At 41.1% G+C, this 19984-nt stretch overlaps 1 protein-coding gene across 3 annotated transcripts in view; it reads left to right on the forward strand.

The window, feature by feature from the left end:
• The window catches only part of ARMH3 (armadillo like helical domain containing 3), a 174758-nt gene that overhangs the window by 126262 nt on the left and 28512 nt on the right, over positions 1 to 19984 (forward strand). For 2 of the 3 annotated variants that reach the window (XM_080822780.1, XM_080822779.1), the window contains one exon: positions 15420 to 15498. In XM_080822780.1, coding sequence (XP_080678906.1) covers positions 15420 to 15498 — 79 coding nt within the window. Of the gene's footprint in view, positions 1 to 15419; positions 15499 to 16851; positions 18454 to 19984 lie in introns of those variants that run through there. The other variant, XM_080822781.1, reaches the window with a different exon arrangement.

Here is a 19984-nt window from a genome sequence, read left to right on the forward strand (position 1 = left end):
ATTTTAGTTAAGACCTCATAATGTCTCATATTGCAAGAGCCTTCTGACTATTCTCTCTGCTTCTAGTCTTCCCTGTACAGTGGCTCCTGTTCAGTGTATTCGGTCACTGGAGTTGAATTTCAGAAGCACAGGTTTTTACACTGCTCTTGGGAGTATGTTGGTACCATCACTCTGAGGGCAGTGTGGCAATATCCAGTGAAGTCTGAGTTACCCAAACCTTATGACACAGTAATTTCATTCCTAGTAACTTCATTCCTAAATGATCGCAAGGATATATAAATAAGAACACTTGTTAAGTATTATTTTTTTAAAAGATTTTATTTATTTGAGAGAGGCGGGGGTGGGTGGCAGGGGGAGGGGCAGAGGGAGAGGGAGAAGCAGACTCCTCCCTGAGCAGGGAGCCCAACATGGGACTCGATCCCAGGACCCCAGGATCATGACCTGAGCCAAAGGCAGATGCTTAACCTGTTGAGCCACCCAGGTGTCCCCAAATCACAACATTTTAAATCTAGTGGGATTCCCCATCATTGATAGGATAATGTCCAGACATCTTCATATGACACCTTGACCCTAGCCTACCTTTGTAACCTTATTTACTATCACTGTCCAATCTATCCTAAGATCTGGCCAAATTAGACCTAGCTGTAGAGTCTCCAATTTCATACCTCTGCGCCCTCACATACGCTTTTACCTAGAATGTTTTCCCATTCCTCTTCTTTCCTAACAAAATCCTGCTTATGCTTCAAAATCTACCCCAGATGTCACCTTCCTCGAAAGCTTCCTGGATTCTTTGAGGCTGAACCGTTCACAGTGGCATTGCCACAGGACTTTGTACGTTTCTCTTAGAGCATTTATCACCCTACAATATGGCTTTTATTTTATTTTTTTCCTTAAATTTTATTTTATTTTTTATTTAAATTCAATTAATTAACATATATATTATTAGTTTCAGGGGTAGCATTTAGTGATTCATCAGTTATTTGTAACACCCAGTGGTCATTATGTTAAGTGCCCCCCATGCACATCAATCCCCATCACCAAGTTACCCCATCCTCCCACCCACCTCCCCTCCAGCAACCCTCAGTTTGTTTCCCGTAGTTAAGAGTCTCTTGGGGTGCCTGGGTGGCTCAGTCAGTTAAGTGTCTGCCTTCAGCTCAGGTAATGATCCCAGAGTCTTGGGATTGAGTCTTGCATCCAGCTCCTTGCTCAGCGGGGAGCTTGCTTCTCTCTCTGCCTGCTGCTCCCCCTGCTTGTACTCTCACACTCTTTCACTCTCTCTCTGGAAATAAATAAATAAAATCTTTAAAAAAAAACAAAACAAAAACGAGGTACGGTTTGTCTCCCTTTCTGATTTCATCTTACTTTATTTTCCCTTCCATTCCCCTATGATCCTCTGTCTCATTTCTTAAATTCCAAAAATGAAGTCAAATCATGTAATTATCTTTCTCTGATTGACTTATTTTGCTCAGCATAATACCCTGTGATTCCATCCATGTGGTTGCAAATGGTAAGATTTCTTTTGTTTCAATGGCTGTATATATGTGTGTCCATCATTAGATGGTGAGCTCCTAAGACAGAAACCAAGCTTTCCCTTACTTCTGTAATCTCTGCCCCTAGCAGAGTACTGTATGGTACGATAAATGTTGGTTGAGTGGATAAATGGATGGCTGGAATAAATGGTTTCATCTTCCAAGGCCTTATTGCCTCCCAGAATTATCAGCTGACCTCAGGGTACTAAGCTAGGTAAGTGGATATTGAGATGCCTAGGAAGTGTTTATAGGGCTCTCCCTCTGATTGTGCTCCCCAGTTGTGTCTTTGGAGCTCCATTATAAAAGTCTGTTTCAGATCTTAATAGACAACAGGAAAGACAGTCTTGACAGCTCCTGAACTAACCCAGTATAGCCAGGAAGTATGCTTGGAATTGTTACCAGAGAAACAGACCCCTTTCTCAATGATGATCTGAATTGTTTATCCCAACACAGTAGAATTTACTGAATTCTAGTTCCCTCCAGGGTAACAAGAGGACAGCCAAAAGGTTTTAATTATATGAAATGGGGCTTTGAGACAACTAAAGCCACTTGGAAATGAATTATTGATAGCATTATGCATTGTTTTTCTTCCCTTTTTTTAAGTAACAAGTCAAGGCAGTTAATGCTATTTTTATGTTGCAGATTCACTGAATTTTAAAGATGCTTTTCAGGATGCCTTAAAAATCCTCTCATTGGCTGAGTGGTGGGCTCCTGTTCTTTATGTAAGCTGGAGGCCCCGCTGAAGAAATCTATGTGTTCTCATACTGTTTCCCATGCCCTGTTCTAGAGGTTTGGATGCCTCACTGCTCTTGGCAGTAAGGTGTCTTTTCAGGTTCTTCTTGAGGTTAAAAGTTCTCTCATGTGTTTCTTACAGAGGACCTTCCCAAATGTGTATTATTGTCTTATAAGCCAAAAGAGAACTAAGGAAGCGGTTATAATTAACAGGCAGCTGCAGAGCAGAGCCATTTAGTCTCTTCAGTATGGTTTGGTGGAGATGAGAGAATAGAGGCTTCAGTGTGGCTCTAAGTGAAGCAGCTGCATCACCAGCTGGAGACCGACACGCTGGAGAGGATGGGCAGACCCAGCTGAGATCCAGTCACTCTCATGTGAGGCTGAAAGGCCTGCCTTCAACTTAGCTGCTTTGTGCTTACACTTAGTTTAGCAGAGAGGATCTACAGAAGCTGCCATAGCCCATCTCCGTGAGCATCTTGGAGTCAGCACTGAGCAAAAAGGACCCCAGCAGGCAAAGGTCTCATGGCTTTCACAAAGGGATCCTGCTGGAAAAGATTGAAAACAAGACCCTGGGAAGGGAAACGCTAACTTTTCTCTTTGGTTTACTGGGGAAAATTTGCCTGTTTTTTGAATGCATTAACCACATTTAACTTACCTAGTAAGGTTTCTGTAGTCTGATTTAGAAAAAAATTGGGTATTAGTCTCTATCCCTATAAGCATACGTACTAGGACCATCTCACCTTTCCATGCCTGATTAAATTAACATCTCAAGACGCCTTTCATCCACCATCTCCTTCAGGCTGCCTTTCCGAAGCTCCCAGGTTGGGCAAAATAGCTCTCCTCAGTGTTCCTATGAGACCTTTTGTCTACTGTCTAGTCCTTAGTGCATCATAATGACATTATCTGTCTGTGGTATTTATCTTTCCACTAATCTGTAAATTCCTTGCTATCTGGGATCACATTTCATTTACCTCCCCCATTGCCTAGCACAGTACCTGCACGTAGTAGGTATTCAAGTGTTTGTCATACAAGCTGAACTATTGAGTCACAGGCTATGCCAGCCATCCCTTAACTTCAGATACCATACACCTTTTTTCTAGGGATAGAGTGTTCCTTCATTCTGTGGAAAAGCAATCAATTTGACAAGTAAGGGAGGAGGAGAACAGAGAGAAGTTCTCTTTCTAAAATGGTGCATATAGGGTAAACAAAGTTCTGTAATTGCTTTCAAACTAAATTTTTCCTTTTGGTAGTGTCACCTTTTCAGGAGGGGAAAAAATCTTACCACTATTTCTGGTATATTGGAGAGAAAACAGCTAATAACATCTTTGTGAGCATAAAACAATTATACCCAGCCTCCCGTAGAGACAATCTGCCAGAGCCAACCGCCTCACCCTCTCCATGAGGGCTTCATTTTCTTACTCTGGAATTTCATAGACTCTCCCCCAAAGACCGTCAACTCATTGCACTATTATGATGAATGTTTGGCGCTGGCCCTCACCCTGGCTCTCACTGCTTTACTAGCTATTACTGGAGGTGCTGTCAGGAAATCAGGCCCCAAATTTATCCACCCATTAAGTCCTCTCCTGGGCAGCGCTGCTTGGATCTACGTAGTAGTCATCTAGTCTCCCCTGCTTCTCCTACCTCCCACTGCCTTTGAATGTAGGGAAGCTGCAGGCCCTGTTGTAAACAAAGAGCTGTGGTACAAATCATTTTCTTCCACAGCTCTTTGTGCTCTTGTTCAGGGCCTAGAGAGAAGCTTAGATCTAGGAGTGCCTGCTCGAGTGTGTGCTTTGAGACCATCAGTTTCGGCCCCAACCCATTCCATCTCATTTCCTTAGTTGGCTTGTCCTGTCTCTTAGAAAGGTTTTTCAGACCTTCCCTCTATAATGAGTTAGAGATTTATTGCTTTCTGAACATAGGGGCCTTACCTACTTAGCTGTTCGCTCTTATCCACTCGTTTGAGGGATAAACACATGCCCTTTGATGAGTTTTGAAAGTCCTGTATGATTTTTGAATTTGTCCTCACAGGTGCTCTTAGAGCCTTTCTCCAGTGAGGTTTCTATCTGATAGAAGCAGCCTGGGTCTCTGACATGGGAAGCTGCCCTTTAGTCTGTTGAGGGCTTTCCTTTTGACTCTCATACTTGTTTGCAGAAAGAAATAGAGCTGAAAGGTGCACCAAGTGCCATTTGTAAATCTTAGAATAATTGATAAATACTCATTTCCTCTAGCAAACAGTGCATTTTGTTCGATAATAGATAATGATTAGGTTGTTGAGGAAATCTGGCTTTTGACCTTTGGTGTTAACTCATGAATAAAGCTGATATTAAGGCTGCCATTAACATTGCAAAAGCAGTATTCCTCAGTAACATTCCTTTTCATGGAGAAAGTAGTTTGCAGTGATTTTTTTTTTTAAGATTTTATTTATTTATTTGACAGACAGAGATTACAAGTAGGCAGACAGGCAGGCAGAGAGAGAGAGGAGGTAGCAGGCTCCCTGCAGAGCAAAGGGGCCAATATGGGGCTCGATCCCAGGACCCTGGGACCATGGCCTGAGCTGAAGGCAGAGGCTTTAACCTAACACTGAGCCACCCAGGCGCCCCTGCAGTGATGTTTTAACGTTTTTCCTTTTCAGAGAACTATCAACTTCACTTAAGCAGAATGGTTCAACACTTTGAGCAGCTTGTTTATTCTTCCCTTAATCCTCAACTTCCTCAACTATCTCATTCTTACCTTACTAACCCGATTGCTACCCAGCTCCCCTGCTTTCTCCCACACCTGTCCCCTCTTTCTCGAGCCAGCCTGCCCCCACTGTTTACACCCAGGCTTTTTATAGGCAACCACTTGTGCTAGAGCCTCTCTGAAGGCCACATAAGTCACTGCCAGAGCCAGTGAAAGCAGCCTGCTTTTTCCGAGCTGACAAGAAGGGTGAAGCTCTCCATCACAGTGGGCAGGCAGGCAGAGAGGGCCGAGTGATGCCGCGTGTCGGTGGTTAGCACCTGCAGGCTCAGAGCTGACAGTGCACTGTAATAAGATTCATCTCTGTTCACTTAACTGATGTGGGCTTTATGGTAAATGTTCACTTGCTTAATTACTTTGGCAGACTCGCTGATTGCCTTTCCTGAGGAGTTCTCAAAGGTCCCCCTGGGATGAAACATAAACCTCTTTCCATGTCTTTTAATTTCATTCTTTACTTGGAGTACTTGAACACCAGTATGTGATCCATATGGCCACCATTCCCTCTCTCCTGTTCGTGAACGTCAGGACCACTCCTTACTAGAGTGGTGTCCATATGGCCCACACTGGACCACTCAGAAATCTTGACGACCTTCTTTCTCCTTTGTCCACATGAGCTGCCCCATTCCTCCTTCCCCGCCGCTGAGGTATATGCACAGCTCTCCTAACTTAGTTAGGGACCCATGTGCCTCTTTTTCTCTAACTAGTATGGGGTCCACAGAATATTTCCCTCTCCCTTCAATCTAGCGGCATGTGATCGACTAAAACAATTGCCCTGTTTTTGACCTGATAGAAAAAGAAGCCTAAGTTAGTCAGTTGCAGGTTTTGTTGTTTGGGGCTTTTTTTTTAAGATTTTATTTATTTATTCGACACAGAGAGAGATCACAAGTAGGCAGAGAGGCAGGCAAAGAGAGAGAGAGAGAGGGAAGCATGCTCCCTGCTGAGCAGAGAGTCCGATATGGGGCTCTATTCTAGGACCCTGAGATCATGACCTGAGCCGAAAGCAGAGGCTTAACCCACTGAGCCACCCAGGTGCCCCGATTGCGGGGGTTTTTTTTGTCCTCCTGTTCACTCCTTTTCCGTGCTTAAAAGGTAAATATCTTATTGAGACGCCTGGCTGGCTGAGTCGATGGAATATATGACTCTTGATCTTGAGAAGTGAGTTCAAACCACATTGGTGTAGAGATTACTTAAAAGTAAAATCTTTAAAAAAAATTTAAATATATTATAATAAATTGATTAATTGGGCTAATGGGAATGATATGTAATTAAAATACTTCAGGATTTTGGCTCATGCCAGGTTTTTAAAAGTTCTTGAGTCACATTCAAGGGATTGGAACTTTCACCATTAACTATAATTAGTTCACCATTAATTAGAATTAGGTCACTTCTTGTGATTTTGAGCTGATCCCCACTGCCTCAGAAGCCTTTCCAGGCATGTATTTGGATTTTCTAATGTCCTGGGGTGCCTGGGTGGCTCAGTTGGCTAAGCATCTATTTTCATCTCAGGTCATGATCCCAAGGTCCTGGGATCAAGCCCTAGGTCTGGCTCCCTGCTTGGTGGGGATCCTGCTTCTCCCTCTCCTACCCAGTTGTGCTCTCTGTCACTGTCTCTCTCTCTCTCTCTCAAATAAGTAAATAAGTAAATAAAATCTTTAAAAAAAAAAAAAGGATTTTCTTATGTCCTGAAGTGAGACAGAAGATCTAATAGCCCTTTCACATGACTTATTTTGTTCTTTTATATTTACTAGATGTTTCTGAGAGTGTAGAGGGGCCTTACCTCTGGAGATAGGAAATCCAGGGCTAAAGTAATTGTAAAGGCTATCAAGGGTTTGCATTCTGTATCCCCTGGAACTCTGCCAGCAACTCCTGGCCTGTAGCTAGAGATGGTGTAAGGGAATCTGTAGCACAGAGCAATGGGATCTGAGCAGAGACTGGCTAATCTTGGAGCTGTTTTGATCCTAGGAAAATTTAGGAACCTCTGTTCATTTATTGAGAGTAAGGTTTAATAAACAGTAGACATTCCTAAGGGGAATGGATTAAGTGAGGTCTTTTATGGAAATGTAGATGGTCCATTTTACTTATGTGGTTCTTTCAACTCCTGTGGTTTGTTCTTCTCCATTTACATTCATTGTGATTGTAGAAACAGTGGAAAAATGTCAGGCTGGTATGTAATGCAAGAAGGAATTCCATTCCTCTCTTACAGCAGAGCTAGAGGAGATAATTTAGCCAAAGTGTAAAGCCCATGGCATCTTACTTGGCTTAAATCTATGGTTTGGGGCCATAGTAGCTAGAAATTAGCACATTTTTCAAGCAAAGTAGCTATGACCAATTGCTTAACTTCCAGCAGGTGATGAGGTGGAAACCTACATTGGGCAAAGTCATGCATCAAGGTAGAAAGCCCAAACTGCCAAAATGCGTAGTCATGCACACAGCTTCAGAAAATGAGGCAACTGCCCCTCAGGCCGTGTGCATGTACATTTCGTACACATTAACTCCTTCTTGTTTCCCTCCAGTTAATGAATTGTGAACCTTCATTTGTTCAGTGCTGAGACTGGATGAGAATGTAGTCCGGTAGGTGAATAAGTTATCTACTATGACACATGTGTTTTTCACCTAGAAATCAAGAGAAATGCTGAACTCCTATCATTCCTTAGGTTGAACTATGAGGGTTACTATAGTGTAGTTAATGACACACCTTTTCTGTTCCACTCCCTTCAACTAATAAATTTGTGAACACAAATAAATCAAGTTCTCTTTAGTAATAAAGTAGACCAATTTACATAGTTGGATCTTTGGGCAAGTCAAGCAGCTAGATGCAATGGCCAGTAGCACATCCTTCCTGATGGTTGCCAAAATGCCTTCTCCAGTAAGGTTGAAATGAACCCACGGTTGTGTCTCTGGTCCTGAAATGAGTGGCCACAGGAACAGCAGTATAAGAAAGGGGATAATTGGTATGAAAGGTAAAGCCTAGCATGTAGGGGATGAGTTAGAGGAACAACCCTAACAGGTCAGTCGCTAAAGTTTTGACTAGATAGTTTCAAAGTGAAAAGGTTAGAAGGTATTCTTATTTGAGGTTTTATTTTGCTTAATGTTAATCAGCAGAGTCTCTGAGGCTTGTAATGCACTGCTGTTAACAGGCATCAAGGGAAATTGTTTTTTTGTTGTTGTTGAATTGGATGGTCTAAAGATTCATTGACTCCATGAGGAAGGAAGCTTATTACTGCATGAAATGGGAGTATGTGAGGCAATTCTGAAGGTGAAAAGAAAGGCTAGTTTAAAATTAAATAACTCGGGGTGCCTGGCTGGCTCAATTGGAAGAGTGTGAGATGCTTGATTTTGGGGTTGTGAGTTCGAGCCCCACCTTAGGTGTAGAGATTACTTTAAAATAAATAAACTTTTAAATAACTCAACTTCACATGAACCATTTTATCTGCTGCCACATACCACTCAGTCCTACCTTTACCCCTTCTCAGAAGCCAGTCTCTTACCTGTATGTTTAAAGATTTCCCAGGTAGAAGCAATTATAAATATGATTTTCTTGTCTTTAATCCCAGATATCTGAGAATAAACTCTATAGTATATTATATCTGGACTGCTTTTTTAGGTATTGGAAAGGGGAAGCTGCTTGTATTAAAAAAAAAAAAAAGTTCCCTTGCGGTCAAGTTAGATGGTATATATAGGAAAACAGAGAGGAAAGCTTTGCAAAGGCAATCCAGTAACATGAAAAAACTAATACTAGAGGGCCTGGTGTCTTGTGCAAGGTCATACAGTCTAGAAGTGGAAGAATCCGGATTTTAACTTGGGTCCACTGCCCGGAAAGCCTTGCTTTTTGTGTTATACATACCATGTTGTTCAGGGAAGCTGAGGTATTTTAACTGGGCCTTTAAGGGAAAAGTAAGACTTAGCTTTATAGGAGTAAAGAAAATAGCATTCCATGTGAAGAAAATCATGTAAGTAAAAGCATGATGTCCAGGTGTACGTGTTTAGCAAGTATTTGAAAATACAGGACTATAGTTCTTAGGAGGTTGGGGCTTAAGATACAGATTTATTCTTATCAGGCTTCAGATATGTACCCATAATCAGACTCTTTAAATCTGGTAGCCTTATAGGAGTAATTTTAGAATGAAACTTTTAAGAATATTCCCAGTGTGTACCATCTTGAGTGTACCAGTTATGTTTCTTACTTCCTTGGAATAAGAGCTACAGAAACTTTTCCTATAAACAGGCTTTGCCTGTTTTCCTCCTTTCTGCCTGAAGGATTTACAAAACAGCTTATAGAGATAGGGGGCTTCCTTCAAATAGCTCAGTAAGGAAACAATCACCATGTTCTGGGCTTCTGGGTGAAACTATTATTTATTTATTGTTTCATAAAAGACCCTTAGATGCTTTTGTCTGTGGGAGATAGCTGGGACTGTGAGGATTTGCATCTTTGGAGGATTTGCTTTAGATTCCCTCTGGATATGAGAAAGAGTCTCCATTTCCTATTAATCTACATTTCTACATTGTTAAGGTAACATTCTTCTGTGTTTTGTGGGTAAGTTGGGCATTAACTATGTGTCTCAGCCATCATCCACCCAGCACTAGGGAAAAGAAAGCTGCTTTGCAGAGTCATGAGTCAGAGAGAATAAGTTAAAAATGGACCAAGAAATCCCTAGCCAGTTTGTGGCTCAGCCTTGCTGTTCCATCTGTCCACTTCATTTTGCTTCAGTTTGTGTAAGTGACCCCTGTCTTTGGCAATCAGAAGTTGGCAGTTGCATTAGAGGGTGGCCCAGATTCTTGCCCTTAAAGGTGCTTTGGGTACAGAGCTCTCTCTCTGTGGCTGGTTTTAGCAGTTTACCTTTACTATGACATTGCCTGTTTCTCTTGTCTTTCCCTTTGGGGACTTCCTAATACACGGTATTAGAAGACCCAGTAACAGAGTATAACACACTCCCCCAGTCCTTCCTTACCCTTCCCTATCCCAAACAAACAAAAACGTAGGCTTACTTTTAGAAAATATTAGATTAATAAGAAATGGCAGAAAGCTTTTCTGTAGCCTCCTGGTAAGACTTGAGGAAGAGAAAACTTTACTGTCTTCAGGGACAACTTTAATTCCTTCTTTGAAGGATAGCTGTTCATGTCTGAGCCACCTCTTCTCTTGGGATGGGGATAAAACATTTTTATTGTTATTTTCATACTTTTGAAAGTATGAAAACATACTTTTTTAGCTGGTGATCGTGGATCTCCTTCCTTGTGGTGAGACTGAACGAAAACCTTCTTAGACTTTGATTTATTCATTCAGTTTGAAAACTTGAAATCTCTCAGTATGCCAGGTGTTTTGCTAAAGTCTTAGGAATATATTGGTGAGCAAAATAAATTTGGTCCCTGCTCTCACGGAGCATTTAGTTCAGTTTGAATAAAGCCGGAATGGGGGATAAAAAAGCTGGGAGTTTGATTAGAAATTATATTCCCTTTCCCCCACAAAGTTGGACTTCCAGACTTCTTTCGCTTTCCTTGGGCCTTACTTCTTTAAATCTTCTTCCTGCTTTTTCTTCTGTCACTTCTACTTTTGGTACCCTAAGAAATCATTGCTTGACTCAAGGTCACAAAGATTTATGTGTTCTTCTAAGATTTTTACATTTTAGATCTGTGATCCATTCTGTTAATTTTTGTGTGTGGTGTGGGGTAGGGGATCAACTTCAGTCTTTTGTGTGTAGATACCTGGTTTTGCCAGCACTATGTCTTGACTAGACTATCCTTTTCCCATTTATCTTGCCACCTATGTCAAAGGGACATCTTTTTTGGTCATCTTTGTCATATTTTAATTTTTTCATAATGGCTATGATTTCTCATTCTTTGCCCATTCAAACCTTCCTCTTCTTCCTACTCCTCTTCCTCCTTTTAAGTCCCCTTTTCTAAAATACTTTTCAGCCTAAAAGCTTTTGGCTGGCATAAACTAGGTTTTGTTTAAGTACCTGGAAGGCTGTGATTAGATGAAAATCAGCCTTGAGATGCAAATGAAAGGAAAAACAAACATCTCTTTCTTAGCCAGTATGTTGCTGCCCATCCTACTATTTTTCAGACATTGTCTCTCTTCAGTGTGTGTGTGTGTCTTCACTATGGCACAGGCCACTCAGAAACCCCTGCAAGATCCTCATTTATTGAAGTCTCTGTTTCTCACTTAGTAAAGGCTAAAGGGCCTGACACACTCTGCCTAGGAAACTGGTCACCCATGTAGCTACATTTGTGGTGTTTGTGATTGGAACTTTGAGGCATAGAAACCTCAGGATCCTCTTCTAGAAGGGAAGGAAATAATAACCCACAATATAAAGGGTTTAAAGAGAGGAAGTCCACCTACAGAATAAGAAGCAGACTTTATCCACTCTACTACTTTGCTAAAGATGGACTCTGGTTTGGAGTCTGCTTTGCCCAAATGGCCAGGGTCCTGTGGAGAGTAGATTATCTATATGTTAGTCTTCTCAATTGTCAGAACAAAATGTCCTAGAATAGGTGGCTTAAAAAACAGATGTTCGTTTTTCACAATTCTGGAGGCCAGAAGTCCCAGATCAGGGTTCAGCAGGGTCAATTTCTGGTAAGGACTTTCTTCTGCTTAGTTGACAGCTGCCTGCTGCCTTGTGTCCTCACGTGGTAGAGGGCAGGATGGAAGTGAGAGAAATTGCCATTTCTTCCTTGCTGGAACACTCAAGTTTTAGACTTAAGCATTAGATAGTTACTACCTGTTAGATTTTGATCTGTAAAAGGAAAGAGAGCTAGTGTTAGAATCTTTGAGGAACCCCCCCCCCCAAAAAAAAATATTCAGAAGAGATGGTAGTAGATCCTTTTGGAGATGATATCAGTGGGAAGGGAAGCCTAAAGAAAAGAGAGAGGCTCCTCATCTATAAATCTAGTATGTCATCTTTTTCCCACTAGCATAAATCCTATTCTAGGACCTGGCCAGATGGGGCAGTGTGGAATCACAACCCAGGTGAGCCCTATAGCAGGCTGCAGACTTCCTGGGGAAGGAGCAGCTAAGTATTTCAGTCACTGCAAAGGCATGTGTTACTCAGTGTGGGCGGACTTAGCCTGGTTTCAGTGTTTTGTCATCTCTTTGCTATCTCAGAACAAATTTCCATTTCAACGATATGAGGTCCCAAGAACTTTAATAGGAAGCTTCCAAGCCCTCTCTGAAATTCCTTGCTGAAGAGCCTGGAAGGAGAACAGCCAGTATCAGACAATTTTTCTTACCTCTTAGGCTTAGAGCCCTGCATGTGCCACCTCTAGTAGATCAGATTAGTACTCAGATTTTTAACTGTCCCAAAGAAACAGCAAGAAAAATAAAGCAGAGGCAAAAACTCTGTGCCCTTTGTGGGTACTGGGTTAGAGACTGCTAACTGGGTTTAGACTGTTCCATCTGGCTTTAATTACCTGCTGAGACCTGAGGCTCTGGGATGGGAGTATCAAAGGGGAGGTTGGAGGATGATTTTATCCTTATTCCAAATTCCCAGAGTGTCATATCTGTCATACCCTCAGGATGAATATGCTCAAACAATATCAGCATATATGCCCTGCCAACATAGACCATCTGTAGATCCAAGTGACACTTGACAGGTACAACTTTGAGAAGGGAAGGAAATAAATATACTTTTTGAGGAGAATACTTTCCAGGCTTTTCCTTTCTCTCCCTCATTCCATGTCTCCTCCCTTCCTTCCTTTTCCCCTTCCCTCTCCTGTCTTCTTTCTTCCTTCTTTCTATTTCTCCTTTCTGTTCTCCTTTTTTTTTTTTTTTTTGCTTCCATGCTTTCTTTGCTAGTGTAAGAATTCCTCGGATAGAACGGGAACAGAATTATAGCATCCCCATCACATTCATTCCCAGGGATTATTTCATTGTCCAGACCTCACCAGCTTCACTGGGTTGCCACCTGGGCCCCCATGGCTGCTACTCACCCACCCAGACAGACATGAAGATACTTTGGAGTTCTCTGTTTTCCAAACTTAGGTAAGCAAAAACAAACAACCCTAGTTCACTTGAGTCAGAATTTTTTTAAAACATTTTTTCAAAAAAAATTTTACTAAGAAGTTTAAGGAAAACCCAAAAGAAAAAACCATTATAAAACCATGAAATGAATGTATTACAGAGTTCAGATTTTTCTTCCTAAAATAACTGAGGTCTAGTCATAGTTAGATTTGATTACTCTATTTCATTTTCTTGATCTGTCACTCTTAGATGCTAGACCCTATGACTTATACTCTCTACTGAGTTAACTTGAACTTGGTACTGCTGCTGGGTTTGGGGGGATTCTCAGTTCTTCTCTAAACCTCCTCCCCTGTCTTCTTACTGGGTTTAGGCTCCAGGTTTTCCTTTCTGCTCCTGGACTGTTGTCATCCCTGCCAATACCCTCAAACCTCACCTTCTGAATGAGAAAAATATTTGACCCCTACTTGGTCCAAATTCTTTCCCACTTTGGATTTAGACCAAATTACAACCTTAACTTGCAGATAACATCTCTACCCTTCTTGGTAGTCTCTGAAAAAAATAAGTTACCAGAATTCTTCTCTGTTCCTGACCCATTACTGTCCCATTTGGTGTATTCATTCATTGAATATTTATTGAGTACCAGCTGTGTGCCAGGCACTGTGCTAGATATTTGACATTGCTTTATTATATAAATGTTGCAAGAATCCTCTAAGATTTAGTCATTCTTTCGACAAACATTTATTTTATGCCTACAATGTACTATTCCTGGGTACTGTACTAAGTGCTAAGGTAGGTGTTATTCCCACTTTTTCCCTCTGAGACATGTAGCTTCCTAAAAATCCAAAATAACAAATGGTCAAACCATGATTTTTTTTGAAGTCTGACTTATACTTTTATACCCATATTAAATGATTCAAGAGTTTCATACTATCAATGTTATATTAAAAGAGAACATTGATTTCTGTTGTACTACCACAATTATATGGGTGCATGTACACACATACTTTTTAATAAACTTTTAACTTTGGAATAATTTTTAGAATTATAGAAAAAGTGCAACAATAGTACACAGAGTTCTTATATGCCCCTCGACCAGGTTTCCCCCATCTTACATTACCAAGGTACAGTTATTCATCACCAAGAAACTGGTAGTGACACAGTCCTATTAACTGAGCTCCATATTTTATTTGGATTTTGCCAGTTTATTAATTTTCTCTTTCTGTTCCAGAGTCCAGTTCAGGGTATCACATGCACTTAGGTGTCATGTCCCCCCAGTATCTTCTGGTCTGTGACAATTTCTCAAGTACAATTTTTCATGACCATGACAGTGTTAAGGAGTACTGGCCAGGTATTTTATAGAGTGCCCCCAACTGGCTTTGTCGCATGTTTTTCTCATGATGAGACAGGTTGTGGGTTTGGGGAAGTATATAACAGAGGTAAAGATCGTAAGATCATACCAGGGGTAACACGACAGCTACATGAATCACTGGCCATGTTTACGTTCATCATTTGGCTAATAAGGTAGCATTTGCCAAGATTTTTTATTGTAAAGTTACTATTTTCCTTTTGACTACTCTGTTCTTTGGAAATAAGTCACTAAGTCTCTCCTACCTTCCGTGGGAATGGGAACCAAGTTCCACCTCCTAAAGGGGAGAGTACCTACACATATTATTTGGAATTATTCTGTTAGAAAGATTTTTCTCTTCTCCCCATTTATTTAATCTATTTTGTATCAATGTGGACTTACGATAAACTCTGATCTGAAACCTGTGCTTTTTCTACTGCACTAAACAAGAAATGACAAGGACCTACATATACACCAAAAGCATGGGTTTCAGGGAACTTTATTTCAGATTTCAGAGATTTTTTTAAGAACTAGGTTTGATAAGACTTAGTGACCTTGAGTGTGAGGGTGATGGAGAGGAAGTGTTTGCAAATGACACTCAGATTTTGGTTTGAATGTCTGGAAATAAAATTTTGCCTTGAAATTATTAAATAACAAGTGTGAAGATTGGTTCTAGGCTTTGACAAAACTCAGATTCTTCAAAGATTGTATTTAACCTATGTATTGGTCCAGCTTTACCGAGTGCCCTGTTCTCCCAAGTCAGAGCAGAGCAAACAACTTTTCTTTCTGACTGAAACAGCAGGGCCCCCTAGTGGACAGCCCCCCTGGGTCCTGTTTCTTGCCTGAAGGATGCTTGGTTTTTTTGTTTGGTTGAGATTTTTCCCCTCCCCTAGTTCATTTGCAGAGCAGAGACATTTGATTCTACTCTTGGCCTAAAAATTTTAAACACTTCTTACTTCAGAGTTCTCAGGTTCATCCCCATGCTCAATAAAAAGATAGTTAGCTTCTGACAATCACTCCTGTGCACTCATACTCTAAACTAGAGGGTACTTGATACTTGTTTTTTACTCATTTATCTGCTTCTTCCATCTGATGCCATATTAATGTTAATTCTTTTTTTCAGAGCTATCATCAATCACTTTAACCCCAAAATTGAATCCTATGCTGCTGTGAATCACATATCCCAACTGTCAGAGGAGCAGGTAAGCCAGTACCCTCCCCAGAGTGACCCTAATAAGTTGTGGCTGGGATCAAGCAGTTGTCCTCTCTTTGATAGCTGAAGTATTCTGTGACTGAGCTGGTAGCAGGAACCAGGCTTCTAAGAGCAATTAGTAAGCGATTTGTTGATAGTACTTTAAATAGAAGGATGGCTTCTACTTTTGTGCCATTGGAAGGGTTCATTTAATTATATAGAAGATATGTAGGTGAAAATTTAGTGAATTATTATTTTAGAGTGGGTGATAGGCATTTCTTTTTTTAATTTTAGGCAGAGAGTCATTTTGATATTTAAAAATAAGAAATGAGAACTTAGAAATGGATAAAACTGCCAATTAGAAAAACTCTGAGTTCAGCTTAATTTGATGCTGTTTGGTGTGTTAAAATATAAGCCCTCATTGGGGGCAGATTTTCCTTAGTAATTGAGTTCTGTTTACCTTGAGCAAATATTTCTGAGGTTTTTCTATGGTGTGGACTGAGCTGGAGATGCAGATAGCATTAGTGTTTGTTTTCCTTGAGTCTGGCCTGATTTCCCCTTCTCCCAAAGTGCCTGCACTCAGCTCTGCATTATATAAAAGTACAGATGGGGCATTAGTGTGGCATGGGATTGAACTTGATGTTTCAGAATGAGACTCTTGAGTCCTGTTTTTAAAAGCACAAAATGAGACATTCTATTCACACAATCTCCTTTCTCCCCCACCCCTGCCAACTCCCAAGATGGAGGGCCAGGGTAGTCATGAGTTGAAAGCCCAGGTATAAGTTCCAAACCAAAAAAAACATACTCTCCTCTCCCCCCACCCCCTTTTTTTTTTGGCCAATGTATCAGTATAACCCTTCTCTGAGTCCTTTGCTGGTACAGCCAGCCAGCTCTGGTGTGAACCTGTGTTCCAGTGTTTCTGAAAGCTCTTCAGCTCACTCAGTGAGGCAGCAGGCAGCCTTTTTCCTAACAGACAGGCTTCTCAGCATTCCCACCAGTGGCTCTTTCCTCAGCCAGATGGATAGGACTCTATTAGACTATCAGTTGTTCCCTTTGACATATTTGTTCTCTTTTGTGAGGCCAGCTGTGAGATTTCCATCCTCTTATTTAAACTGCTTTTATAAATGGCTTTCATTTTCTTTTTTCATGAGTACTGTTCTTTGATGTCATTGCTCTCTGTGAGGTGCTTCCGGATGCTACCTTCTTCCTGTTGGACCAGTTCAGATCAGTTTACTATGTCATTTTTATGCAAAAGAATTCAACATCTTGAGTTTTGTATGGGGAAAGAAAGGGTGACTTTCCTACCACAGTGAGCTCTGGTTAGTCTAAAAGCTTTTTTTTTTTTTTTTTTTTTTTAAAAAAGGACACATTTTCCCTGTGAGCCACGTGCAGTATTCACCCCCCAGCAGCTTGGGAAGGTCAGGCTGAAATCTCTTTACAGCAGTAGCAGCCACAGACCAATAATAAAAATCCATTCTGGCGCACAAGGCAATCTGGAAAAGGATGATTAGCAAGCACGTGTCCTCACCCTCCTCCAACTTCTTTCAAAGTTAAATGAAGTGATGAAAGTGTCTCAGAAAGAGTCCACAAGCCAGAGACGAGGCGATTTCTGTGGGGAGAGAGAGTATACAGCCCTATTCAAGAATGGGGAAAGGATAGCAGCTCTCAAAGGAATAAATAATTATATGCCTGCTGTTTACAAGGTATGGTGCTGGGTAGTGGGGATAGTGGTGAATAATCTAAGTGTAGTCCTTGTGTCATGGAGTTTTTGTACACTTGCTATCTCTCTTAGCAATCCTTTTCACTTAGGGAGTGGGGAAAGGGTGATACTATTCTGGGACCCTTTTCAAAACTGCCCTCAAAATAGTTGTTGCTTCTCTTCCCTGACTGACTTTGAAGGGCGCTGAATGACAGCATTACAGTGCACTTGGTTTTATTCTCAGCACTATCGGATTAGAAGTATTTGACTGCCTTGATAATCTCCAACATGTGTGCAGCACTTCTCTCCCTTCACTTGTGAATATCAGTGCTAATATCACTTAATGTTAAGTGTATTCACAGCTTCCTAAAGAGCTGGCTTTGGGATCCAGCAGGGCCCTGCAGTTGTTAGCCTCAAACTAAGTCCAAAGAAAAAATCAGGAACTCAGTCCCCAAGTAGATTCTAACGTACTCCTAAAATAAAACCTAAAGACCATGGATAGGTGTTAACTAGAATTTATAGCACTTTGTAATATAGCAGACAAAAGAGGGCTCTTGCTAGATCTGCCTGCCCAGCCTGCCATTTTGTTCTGGCAAGAGATTTGTGAATTTTTTAGTTCTGACAACACCCAGACACATCCCAGCCTCTGTCTGAGGCATTTCAAGGTGATGTTTGTAAATTCATTATTACTTAATAAATAAAGTCCATTCTCTCACACTGGAGCTGTTTTTCAGATTTCCAGAGATACATGACATTTTTCAGTTACTTCTCATTGTCTTCATGGAGGACAAAGCCCTTGAAACAGTCAGTACCCTCAGTGTAACTGAATGGTTGTGCATTATCTAGTATAATAAACTGTAACATTTGTCCAAGGTTGATTGTGAAGCTTGTTCATTTTGACTCCTTTTTTGTGTGTGTGGTAAAATATACATAAAATTTACCATTTTAACCATTTTCCAATGTATAGTTCAGTGGCATTAAGTATATTCATGTCATTATGCAACCATCACTGCTGTACATCTCCAGAACTTTTTCATTATTCCATACTGAAAGCCTATGCCCATTAAACAATAACTACCCATTCCCTCCCCCCTCTTGAAGGTTACCACTGTTATACTTTCTGTCTCTCTATATATGTCCTTTTTTTTTTTCTTAAATAGAGCCCATATTGGGGAGCCAGGCTGGCTCAGTGGGAGGAACGTGTGTCTCTTGATCTTGGGATGGTAGGTTTGAGTCCCACACTGACAAATAAGTGAATAAAATGTTAAAAAAAAAAAAGAAAGAAAACACATTTCACTATAGTAAAATTTTAATGGAATAAATAATTTTAGATGTTATGCAAAATGAAAGAAAATATTTTTTAAAAGGGGAGCTTGGGTGGTTCAGTCAGTGAAACATCTGACTTTAGCTCAGGTCATGATCTCAGGGCCCTGGGATCCAGCCCTGCATGGTGCTCCATGCTCAGCAAGGAGTCTGCTTGTCCCTCTCTCCCTCCCTGCCTCCTGTGTGTGCACATGTGCATTCTCTCTCTTGTATAAATATTTTATGTCAGCTCTAATTTCCTAATAGGTAAGAGAGGGCTTCATGGTAGAACTTTATAGAAGATTCTCTAGAGCCCTGAATATCTAGAGTACATAGTCACAATTTAGGATTCAAGTCAAAACCTTCTCTGAGCACCTGATTCCTTAAGCTTTAAGTCACATTGATGACCAATTTTGTGACTTTGAAATCTCCCATTGGAAAACAAATAAATGATTAGCCCACCTTTCTTTTTTTTTTTTTTAAGATTTTATTTATTGGGGTGCCTAGGTGGCTCAGTGGGTTAAAGCCTCTGCCTTCGGCTTAGGTCGTGATCCTGGGGTGCTGGGATCAAGCCCCGCATCGTGCTCTCTGCTCAGCAGGGAGCCTGCTTCCCTTTCTCTCTCTCTCTGCCTGCCTCTTTGCCTACTTGTGATCTCTGTCTGTCAAATAAATAAATAAAATCTTTTTTAAAAATGCTATTTTAAAAAAGATTTTATTCATTTATTAGAGAGAGAGAAGGTGTACAAGGTGCAGAGGGAGAGGGAGAAGCAGGAGCCTGAGGAGGGCCTCTGTCCCCAGACCCTGAGATCATGACTTCAGCTGAAGGCAGACGCTTAAGGTACTGAGCCACTGAGGCACCCTGCACTCTTGCTTTCTTTAGCCTTCCTTCAGCTATCAGTATTTTAGCATTTAGTGCCTGCTGTGTGCTTCAGATTGTGCTAGCCATTTGAGGAATACAGAAATATGATAAACGGTCTTTGTTCTCCGAAGATGGAATAAATTCAAGAGATGGCTTACAGCTTATTGATAGCTGACCAGTACTAGCAGTAGGATCTGTGAGCTCCTGTTAAAGGAAGATCTTTGTAGGTTGTGGTGGTCAAGAAATGCCATATAGAGGAAAGAATTGGGTGGACCTTCAAAGAGCAGGGTTAGGGATTGGATAAATGAAGAGGCATAGATTATAAAATGTACTCAAAGCCAGGACCTGAAAAAAGACAGACAGAAGGGAGAAGAGTCCCAGAGTTTCTGTAAATCTTGTCCTTGGGTCACAGGGTACCCAGAGGCTGAATGACTTAGAAATACAATTCAGGGGACTCCTGGGTAGCTCAGTCAGTTAAGCATCTGTCTGCCTTTGATTCAGGTCATAATCTCAGGATCGCGGGATCAAGCCCTGCTTCTGGCTCCCTGCTTGGTGGGAAGCCTGCTCCTCCCTTTCCCTCTGCCTGCCCGTCCCCCTGCTCTGTCAACCTCTCTCTGTCAAATAAATAAATAAAAT

Source organism: Martes martes (assembly GCF_963455335.1).
Source record: "Martes martes genome assembly, chromosome: 14".
NCBI lineage: Eukaryota > Metazoa > Chordata > Mammalia > Carnivora > Mustelidae > Martes > Martes martes.